The sequence below is a fragment of the Henckelia pumila genome, chromosome 3 (assembly GCF_033568475.1).
Source record: "Henckelia pumila isolate YLH828 chromosome 3, ASM3356847v2, whole genome shotgun sequence".
NCBI lineage: Eukaryota > Viridiplantae > Streptophyta > Magnoliopsida > Lamiales > Gesneriaceae > Henckelia > Henckelia pumila.
In genome coordinates, this window is record NC_133122.1 from 11774215 (window position 1) to 11785997 (window position 11783).

An 11783-nucleotide genomic window follows, 5' to 3' on the forward strand; every position below is an offset into this window, starting at 1 on the left:
GTGGCTCTGTACTTGGTTAGCATATCGATACCGATAATACAATCAAAATCAGATAAACACTAGTAGAATTTTGGCTTTTTACTTCGCCACCTATTACTTCGGCAATTATTATTGACGAAGTAATATGGAACAATCAACTTCGGTAATAACATTGGTGAAGTAAAAACTATTTTTTTACTTCAGAATTTAAAAAACATGGGCTTCACTTATATTTTTGATAACATTTTACTTCAGTATTTTAATTTAGGCGAAGTAAAAAGCTAAAAAATAAAATTTATAATTATAATTACTGAAGTAAAAAGAATAACCGGGTATCTTAGATTTTAATTTCCCTCACACTTTTCTATCTAAAATTTATCCTTAAACGCTATTCCCTTTCTTCTCCAGCCCAATCGCCGCCGATTTGCATCTTCGCCTTCCACCTCCGCCTCTTTGACGGAAATGTTCAGTTGACTACATATTTGGTAAGATCTCGTCGCAAGCTCTCTCTCGATACCCATTCCATAAGGAAATTCCAGATTTTTATTTCGGTTGTTGGAATTAATTGCGTTTTTCCGGCCGTTTTTCGATCGATTTTGGTGTTTTCTGGTTGTAGGTTGCTTGGATTTGAGTTTTATAGAGATTTATGGCACCTCCTCAAATTTTCCGACATATTTCAGTCACGGCCGCCGCAAGTCCACCGTTCACTGCCGTAGGCTTTCAGACTCGATCTTGCTTAAGAATGGGCAAATTTTCTTATTTCATATTTAGTCAGGAAAATTTTTTATTCTATTTATTCAATTAAGGGTGGACTTGTAGAACTTCACTTGACTTGACAATGTAGTGAGAAGGAAAATGTGTGTTAAATTGGATGTCATTAACTAGATTGGATCTAAGATTCTTGTTTATGAAACACAATTTCCTGACTACATCTTTATGTTTGCATAAGTACTTTGCTTTCTCTTGGACGTGTCAAAATCTATAGAAAGTAGATAAATTTGGAGAAAATGCACATACTAATATACTATGAAAAGGAAAGAAAATAGCATTTTCAAGCTTCCGACTTCCATATATATAACCCACAAGATAAATCCTAGGTTTCCAGAACATAATTACAGAGAGAGATGAAAGGTGAAATGAAATTATACAATTGGGGTTACGAAGTAAGAAGTGAGAACTTGTTAAGATGCTTGTATGTCTGCCATCAATTCATACTACAACACAATGTTTGCGCAATTTCTTTTTTATTTCTTGAAATATGTTTTCTTGATGTTATTTTTTTTGTCTTGTTCTTTGAATTTGCGTTTTTCTTAGGTGCTTGGTCATGGGAGAAAAAGGTCTGAGATATTGGATGCTCCAAAAAGCGATCCACAATGTGTCCTTGGAAACATTTGGCAACTCATTTTCTCTGCTCAGTGGATTAACCTCGTGCTCCGCTGCACGTTGAGGCAGCCAAGTCTTATCTCGTATATATCTTGTTGATTTGATAATATTAATGGGTTTGGTTTTAGGTTCTTATAATTGAGCTTTTCCTACTTTCTGGTACCTATTCTTTCTCTTATCTTCTTAATGATGGATGGAATTTTTGAATTTGGACAGAATCATGCTTGTCCGTATGAGAAATCCGTGTTTGATGTTTTGTTGTATTTTATTTCTCCTGATAGAAACGATGATCTGGCCGTGGAGTTGCATTCCAATGTTACTGTTGAATCTTGATCACTCTCTGTTTTCCTTTTCTTTATCTACTTCATTGCTTTTTTTCCTTAAATTTTATGAATTTATTAAGTAATTTATGTTGTTATGGTCATGATGTGATTATTATTGGAGTTTCAGACTGCTTTGGATGTTTAAACTAAAAGATGTAAATATTTACATATAATCCGTACTAATGATTTAAGGTTCTTTCTATTGGTTTTGTTACAGCTCTTACAAGATTTTCCTAGATATATTGTGTCACTTGAGACTTGTAGAACAGGTACTTGTTGAAGTTATGGTTGAACCAATCTCGGATGTTGACTTCATTTCCAGTTATGATTTTGAAATTGTTTTACGCTTCCGTGACAGTATTTCAAATATCTTCTTATTGTGTGTAGTCACAGATAACTATTTCGGAAACAGATCAATAAAATATGAAAACTTGATTTGAAGCCAATGTTATCCAATCAAAATGAGAGAAAACCTGAATTATTTTTTTATACAGAGTGATTATTGATCTTTGGCGATCATAGCATGTCACTTATAAATTTTTTCAAAATCTTAAAACCAAATAGAAATGAAACGGATAAAGTATTTCCATACAGAGAATCATACATATAATAGATTATACTTTATTCCGGGAAAAGGGAATTTATTACTAGTTTAGCTGATGATAATGGCTATGGATGAGCTATTACAAAATCTCTTGTAGCCACAGGTGCTGAAATTTATTGGTACATGGGTGTCTATATGTATATGAGATTTATGTTTCAATATTCAAGTGTTAATTGAACTTTTTTGGCATGTTCTATATTCTTGATGACAATATCATCTTTCAGGCTCTAACCCGTGTATGCGTGGATTTTCTTATATCCATCATTTATAATTTTAATATTTCTCTTTATTAATGTGTGGTTTAATGGTTTGGAATTGATGCTATAGGTTGCCAGATGGTTGTTTGATGGAAATTACAAAATTTTACCCATTAGATGCAGTTTATGACTGTCCCAAGGATGTTCCTAAAGATGTAATGAGAAGTTTTTTTTTTGTTTGGCAATATTCCCATTATGAAACTCTACATTAAATTAGTTGTTCCTTGATTATGCAGTTCAGAACAAATAATCAGTATGCAAGATCTTCAAATTGGACAGTAAAGGTATTTTGTAATAGAATCCTTTGTTTACTTCTCTTAACATTTTTTCGCAAGTGCACCAAAAGCTAGTTCTTGTTCTTCTTTCACACAAACTTGAGCAGAGTTTTAATGGGAATGAGAATTATGTATATGGCATGCTTTAGGGTTCCTCTCTCGATCTCCATTCTTGATCTCCACTTTGAGGCCAGATCCCATCGGTCCAGCGCAACTTCGGAGAGGTCGACTGTGTCAGGAAAAGGTTTATGGTCCTCTTGCAAAGGATTGTATTGGTTTTTGTTGGAAATCTGTGGAGTATACCTCAGCATCGATTTCCAGATTTTGAAACAAAATGGTATTGAAGACACCGGTTATGGATATCGTCATGTCGCTGCAATTTCTCATACCATAGGAACAAGATGGGGGCACGGGGTCAGGCAGCAGAAATAAACCTCTTTTAAAAATGGGTACACCTGCTGGTGCTCTTTCGAATGAGCAGTTTTCATAATGGGGAAGAGTTTTCTCCCTAGGTATATATCATAACAATTTTGTGCTAATATTCAACTTATCTTGCATTTTGACAGCTTATTTTGTTTTTGTCGTGATGTTCAAACAGGTGAGGAAGCAGTATACGATCACAAAACAAAGGGAACAATGGACGGAAGAGGAGCATAAAAAGTTTCTTGAGGCACAGGATATTCATGGATTGGGTGCCTATGCTTATGTTATACCACCAGGATGACTTATGGTGTTTGCTTGTATCTTATTTTCGTGTGCTTAGTAATCCTTATCGGTTGGTCTATTTCAGTTATTGGGAGGAACTGGCAGGCCTCCTCCCCTGTACATTGTTTTTCTTGTTATGAAAAAAATAACCAAATGCAATTAGAAACTTACTTGGAGCAGGCATGAATGTGGTGGTCTATTGCATGTGTATGTGTGTGTACATATATGCATATACTGAATCATATTCAAAGAAGACTGAGAATAATTTGTGGGCTCTTGGTGAATTGTTTTGATCATGATTTTTTAACCTTTTTTCACGCTCTTTCTTTCTGTTAGAATAAATCTTGGCTTGGATCGTTAATCAATACAGTGATCGGAAATTTAAAGCTTTCAATGTCAAACATTCACATCAGATACGAGGATCTTGAGAGGTATGCAGGTTTTTATACCGGATTCATCCTTACTTTCTTCCCCCTTTCTCTGCTTCTTTCTCCCCTGATATCTGAATGTAACCCAAAGCAACCATTTCATAGTGCCACTGTTTACCAGTAATCCAGGTCATCCATTCGCAGCTGGTGTAACCTTGGATAAACTTTTAGCAATAACAGTGGATGATAATGGGAAGGAGACTTTTATAACTTGAGGTGCATTGGAGCAAATCCAAAAGGTTCATGTCCCTTGAAATCTTAATCGAGAAGAAACAGAATTGTGTTTCTTCAACTGTTCCTATCAAATAATCAATTCCTTATGTTTGTGGTTTTACTGTGTTTGGTTATTATTTACCTGTGCAATTTGATCCACGCAATGTATTCTATTAATTCGGAAATTTTAGTGTTATATTATATTTGAGAACTTTAGTGTTATAGTGTTATATTATATTTGAGAACTTTACTAATTTGCTTACCTAATTCAGTTTTTTTTTTCTAAACTTATTGCTGAAATATTTTTTTATTTCATTGTAGGGTAATATAAAACAAAGTGGTTCGGTTGAATGCGGATTTTTTGTGATGAAGTATATGAAAGATATAGTTGAATGTGAAAATCTACATTTGGATAAAATGGTGAGTTTCCTTTTCATTTTATGATTTGGTTTACGTGAAAATCTGTTTCTATCCTTTTTTGCTACTTAGTTGCTCATAAATGAATCTGAAGTTGGCATCTGTTTTGAAGTTGGCATTTATGGTAGGCTCTGTTTTGAAGTTGGCATTTTTGGCATTCTTCTTTCCAAAAATTCTGTCTTAGCACTGTTAGTGGTGAAAGGGTTTTATAATTATTTTTTAAACAACTCTTTTTCAGAGATATTGACATATTGTACTTGCTCGCTGGTTTATATCATATTTTCTCGTACGAAAAAGGCCATTATTCCATGCTGATAAATGTTGGAATCAAAATTGTCTGAGATTACTTGCGACTGCTCTATGATGTATGGATTATTGTTTCTAGTTTGGATTGGGTCAATGGTATTTCGTGCGACTGTTCTATGTTCTGGGCATTTGATTCTGCACTTATTGGCTATTTCTCTATCTCTCACCACCTGTCCATTCGTTCTCGCATTCTCTGCCTCCCTAATTCTGCAAATTTAGCACTCATTTCCAAACCAAAAACGTAATATGAAAAAGGAATAAGATTGCAAGAATTTCAATAATTGGTGCTGCAAATGGTCGAGGCAAGGCTTGTGATGCTATAGACCCACAAATACTTTTATTTAATTTTTCTTTAGATCTATTATGTTGAAGCTTCAAGCTTTTCATTAGCTAGCTGTTGGAATTATTTGTGAAATGACAAATATATATGTATCCTTGATAGAGTACTGTGTTTTCAATTTAGTAATTTTTTAATTTAATCATCTGTTGCAATGACAACCTGTGATCAGTACCTGCATATGTCGTTACCCTTATTTGTGAACTGGAAAATATGAATCCTTGATCTTAAATTTTATTCTAATGTATTTTATTTTTTTTACATTTCAGTATTCAGGATCCATCAGGAACCAATATTACGACCAAGCTCAATTTGACGAAATTAGAAGTGAATGGAGCGAATTCGTCTACTCCTATGTAGGTTCATAAATTGGTCATATGCACGTTGGGATGCATAATACTTTTATTGATGGATATAATTTTGGATGGATAATTTATCAATCTTTTGTAGAAATACTCGTGGATGCATAATTTTTTATTGATGGATGTACTTTTGGATGGATAATTTATCAATCTAATTAGTGTATTTTACGTTTCAGATATATATATATATATATTAATGGTGTTATTGTATCTAATTAAAATTGTTTAATGTTGATTTAGTGATACATATATTTTTACTTCATCAATCAATGTAAAAGCCGAAGCCATATGTACTTTATTACTTCGTCAATTAATGAAACTGCTGCAGTAAGGGCATGTTTTTACTTCGCCAAGTTACATAACATTTAAAGTTAAATAGAGCATTTACTTCATCACTCAATGTAAATACCGAAGTCATATATGTTCTATTACTTCGTCGTTTAATGAATCAATGGAAGTCATATAAGTTCTATTACTTCGTCACTTAAGAAAACTGCCGAAGTAAAATACGCGCATTTAATTCGTCAGTCAACGTAAATGGCGAAGTTATAGATGTTATATTACTTCGTCACATAATGTAAATGCTGAAGTAAAAGGCATGCTTTTACTTCAGAACCGGTCCAATATTATGCAAAGTGAAATGGTACCCTATTACTTCGGTAATTTCATGCCTAATACTTCGGTTATTAAGCGAAGTAAAATGGTACCTATTACTTCACGTGCATCTACTTCGGTACTTATCTATCTACGAATTCAGTTAATATGCGAAGTAAAAGGCATAAATTCTACTAGTGAAACCAAGAACAATACAATCCAGCTCTATTTCACTACCTTCGTACTGTAGCACACAATTTTCTGACAAACTTTACAGATACTATTCCTTTTCCCAATGGTGACGATATAGCTACTATAGTAACTAAAGGTTCAACAGGAAATTCATGTAATGCAACAAATCGCTCAGATATAAATGTGTGTGAAGCACCTGTATCAACTAACACATACGCAGGATAACAATAAAGAGAACAGTTACCTGCAATCACATCATCAGGTGCAGCTTGTGCTTGCTCTTCAGTCAATGAAAACACTCGAGCTTGTTGCCTCTGCTGCTGACTCCCAGCTTGATTTCCTCCAGTACGGCTCTATGACGGTTGCTGAGGTTGGAATGAATGCACCGAAGATGCTTGCCTCTCAGGCTGTGTCACTGTTTGAGATCCACTTGCACCCTGTGCACCTCCAGAACCTCGCCGTGGGCATACTCTCGCAAAATGACTTGTCGGATTGAAAATGTGACAAGTACCAAAAACTCCTCAGCATTGTTCACTGGTATGACGTCCTCCACACTTGGAACAGTAAACATCAGAAGTACTGGATTTCTGTCCACCCCTGAACTGTTTGGATCCACTTGAACTCGAAGAGCTACCACCTGGACGCTTAAACTGTTTGCTTTTGCCTTTAAAGAAATTTTTCTTACCACTACTGCTACCTCCAGCATCAAATCGAGGTGGTGGTGGAATCTGTGGTTGCTCTTACGGCTGTCTCATCGGATGTGGTACAAATTGTGCTCCTCGTTGCCTCAGTATTCCTGCTTCAGCCCCCTTTGCACGATTCAGAGCATCGGCAAAGGTATTCGATCTTCCTGAATTAACAAGAGTGAACACATCGGGGTTCAAGACATTGATGAATTGATCGGCTTGCACTTCATCATTAACAGCAATATGTGGAGCAAACTTCAACAAGCTAGTGAACTTTGCAACATATTCTTTGATATTCAACTGTCCCTGTTGCAAACTTGCAAACTCTGCTCCTTTGTCCTTTCGATAAGAAACAGGAAAGAACCGTTGATAGAAAGAAGTTCGAAACACTAACTAGGTAATGACAGTACCTTGATTTTCAAATGCTCTCTTCGTCGCTATCCACCAACTCTTTGCAAGGCCATGTAATTGATGAATCACCAGTCTAACCCGACGGTCATCTGTATAATCAAGAGATTCAAATAACTGCTCGATATCCTCCAACCAATTCTCACAATCAAAAGAGTTCTCAGTTCCTTGTAACGTCGGTGGTTTGAAGGATTGAAATCGTTTCAGAAGTTTTTCCATAGGATTAGCATCACCAAACACATCAGCAGAAGTACTACTCTGTCCATGTTCAAGTGCTGTCACTAGTATCTGTGCCACATTAGTCTGTTCTGGCTGATTCATTGCCAAAGTCTGTCTAGTAGTCGGTGCTGGTCGAGGAGGCATATATGATAATCAAACATATTAGTGTACAACTCATCATCATATCATAACACAATTTTGTTTCAGTCCGCCTCTGATAAGCACACCATGCCTTCTCAAGAGATCGAGTTCTGATTCAGTTGCAGTCTAACATGCTTCCAATCATATCAAATAACAGATAGCATGCAATTCTTAAAGTGGTAAATCATTTCAGATAATAAACATGCTTCAAGAATAAATCAATCAACATAGAAGACTCGATCTACCCCGCTCATCTATTCTCAGTCCAAGAAACTTATGCTCTGATACCATCTGTTGTGGGGCCTCGGGTTGCTAATCTCAAATCTTAAGGGGCAATTAATGAATAAGCATCATTAATCTAATAAGGAAAGAATAAGGATCTAGAATAATTTTTTTTTTTCAAAAAGGGGTGGGCACGGGCGGTCAAAAACTACCGCCCGGGCGCCCCTGTTTTTTTCCAAAACAGTAGGCTGAGCTCCAAGTTGCGCGCGGGCGGTAATTTTATGCCGCGCGGGTGCATCCTGGGCAGAAAATCTGCTCTGTTCTTTTGTCAGCAACTTTGATCCTTTCAATCAATTCCAATCCATCAAAAGGATGTCCCAAAACATGTAAATATATATAAAACAAAATCTAAACATGTTTATATCAAGCTCATACATCAAACTAGAGGTTTAAATCCAACCAAAAGCATGAAATTATACAAAGTGTGCATCAATTCTTCAAGAACAACAACTAAAGTGTTTTCTAACATGCTTTCTAGACTTAATATACAATGTTTCAACTACAACAACCCGAGTCCACATATCTAGACTCTCTCATGAGCTACCCTCGTCGATTTTGGCCAGCTCCTGCCCCATCTGTCGTCATGCACACATACAAAACAAGACAACAGCCGGAAACGTCCGGTGAGAATAAAATCTCAGTATAATCAACATATATACGCGTTAAATAAAAACATATCGAATCTAAACATTTCAACTCAAGAATAGAGTAAACGCATATATAAAGAATTGATTCCTATCACACTCTTTGCCATCAAGATTCGTATACGATCTTGACATGGATATTCATCTATCGTCGTCTCTTCGGACTAGAAAATAAGGTCGCCTTAGACCCTGGCATAAGAATCAATTCATATCTTATATCAAATAAGATCCACTGCCTGGTATGGATCGACAACATCATAACATAATCAAAGCAATAAACATGTATGTGATTTTAGCGGGACAACTCAAGAAGCTTCATTCTTGAGTTTCAAATCCCTTATTTGCGATGTCGTCTTATACCTTCTCGTTTAGTCTTGGTTATTGAAGATTCAAATCTGAAACATATCACAAGAACACATATATCAATTCTAATCAACCTCATAAACCAATCTGCTCAAGTTCCATCCTCAAGAACAACTTCAAACCTCAACAACTCTTCTTTGGTTTGATAGCTACAATATCGAGCTCGTCAATTCTTTGAAATCTAAAATAAGGTGATTATAAGCTCAAAATATCACTAAGAACTCCTATCATATTCTGTTCGAACAACACAAAACCAAAATGGCTTAAAATCATAAACTGACGGCATAGCGACTGAAAATCGGTAACCGACGAAATATCGAAACCTTTTCCGACTTCGAATACTACTCATACGTACATTATCTTAACCATAAAAACTCAAAGAACAAGATAACAGCAGCTATAACCATCGAACATAAACTGAAAATCAAGATTAAGTACAAGCAACATGAATTCTTCAACCCGGTTTCGATATCGAAATACATAAACGTCAAAGAACATAAACATATCCTCAATATCTGATATCTACCAACTTTCGAACTACAAAACATGTCGAAATAAATCAAGACTTACATAAAATCGAAGCCTAAGTCGTAAGGATTCCAGAACACTTTTTGAAATCAAAATCGGACAACCGGATCAAAAGATACGACGATTTGAAAATCAGAAAACCAAAGAAAAGGAAAGGATCTCGACTTGCTCTGTTCTGAAATTCTGAATTGGAGTTGGAGATTACACGTGCACATGTTGATACATCAAATAATAATCTGATTACTTTTATTATATTTGCACTTAAGTACCTCAAGTATTCAAAAATTACAATTCAGTCCTCGACCCTTATTTTAATTCAATTTCAATCCTAAATAATTTAATAATATTAGAATTTAAATCAAAACTCTAAATATTCCCAAATTAAATATACTCGGATTAAAATTAAATAATCTCGAATTCAATTAAATAATCCCGAGCCTTACACTTAATGTTCTCAGTACAATTCGGAGATGATCAGCATGTTCACACATATTCTTAGAGTATATCAAAATATCATCGATAAAGATAATCACAAAGTCATCTAAATATCTTTGAAATACTCTATTCATCAATCCCATAAAAATTGTTGGTGCATTCGTTAGACCAAAAGGCATGACTATGAATTCATAATGGCCATACCTGGTTCTAAATGCAGTCTTAGGAATGTCCTCGTCTCTAACCCTCAACTGATGATAACCGAATCGTAGATCAATCTTCGAATATACCGACGATCCCTGCAATTGATCAAATAAATCATCGATACGAGGTAAAGGATAACGATTCTTTACCGTTGCTTTGTTCAATTGCCGGTAGTCAATACATAATCTCATCGATCCGTCCTTCTTTCTAACAAATAATACTGGAGCACCCCATGGGGACACACTCGGTCTGATATATCCTTTGGCCAACAAATCTTCGAGTTGGTCTTTCAGTTCTTTCAGTTCAATCGGTGCCATTCGGTAAGGTTCTTTCGATATCGGCTGTGTACCTGGCATCAATTCAATACCAAAATCTACCTCTCTGTACGGTGGCAATCCCGGAATCTCGTCAGGGAATACATCTGCAAACTCATTCACCACTGGTAAATCAGTCAATTTCGGACTAGTTTTCAGCACATCAACTGCATACATCAGAAATCCCTCTGCTCCCTTCTGTAACAAATCAGTCATAGCAATAACAGATATCAAGGGAATATTAGATCTAACACCCTTACCATAAAATTTCCGTTCGTCAGCCATCACTGGTCGGAACCTCAATATCTTTTGAAAACAGTCAACTGTAGCTCTGTACTTGGTTAACATATCAATACCGATTATACAGTCAAAATCAGATAAACCATGAACGATGCAGTCAAGCTCAACTTCATTACCTTCGTACTGTAGTACACAGTTTCTAACAGAATTCACTGATACTATACCTTTTCCCAACGGTGAAGATATAGACACTACAGTAGCTAATGACTCAACAGGTAATGAATGCAATGCAACAAACTGCTCAGAAATGAAAGTATGTGACGCACCAGTATCAAATAAAACATACGCAGGATAACCAGAAAGAGAACAGTTACCAGCAATCACATCTTTTGGTGCTGCTTGTGCTTGTTCCTCTGTCAAACAAAACACTCGTGCTTGTTTCCTTGGAGGTTGATTCACTGTCTGACCTCCTCCTCTTCCTTGTGCTGCAGGCTGTGGTTGAAAGGAATGAATAGAAGACACTTGTCTTTCAGCCTGTGTTACTGGTCTAGATGATCCAGTACCCTGAGCACCTTCTGAACCTCGCTGTGGACACACTCTCGCAAAATTTCCCATCTTGTTGAAAATGTGGCAGCTTCCAAACACACCTCGGCACTGCTCATTTGTATGTCGACCTCCACATTTGGTGCAATAAACATCTGACCTCTGTCCAGCTCTAGACTGTTGGGAACTACCTGAACTAGAAGAGCTACTACCACCTGATTTCTTAAATTGTTTGCTCTTACCCTTGAAGAAACTCTTCTTTCCACTACTGCTACCTCCAGATTCAAATCGAGGTGGCGGTGGAATCTATGGCTGTTCTTGTTGTTGTTTCATAGGTTGGGGAACAAACTGAGCTCCTCTTTGTTTCAGTATTCCTAATTCTGCCCCCTTTGCATGATTCA

At 36.1% G+C, this 11783-nt stretch overlaps 1 protein-coding gene across 1 annotated transcript; it reads left to right on the plus strand.

Annotated features, from left to right (window-relative positions):
* The first annotated feature begins 349 nt into the window (after window positions 1-349).
* On the plus strand, window positions 350-2983 carry LOC140886087 (uncharacterized). The gene is made up of 7 exons (XM_073292593.1): window positions 350-464; window positions 596-691; window positions 1294-1445; window positions 1903-1954; window positions 2617-2701; window positions 2783-2830; window positions 2929-2983. The coding sequence occupies exons 2-5, from the start codon at window positions 626-628 to the stop codon at window positions 2674-2676; spliced, it is 330 nt and encodes a 109-aa protein (XP_073148694.1). The 5' UTR covers window positions 350-464; window positions 596-625; the 3' UTR covers window positions 2677-2701; window positions 2783-2830; window positions 2929-2983.
* Window positions 2984-11783: the final 8800 nt, after the last annotated feature.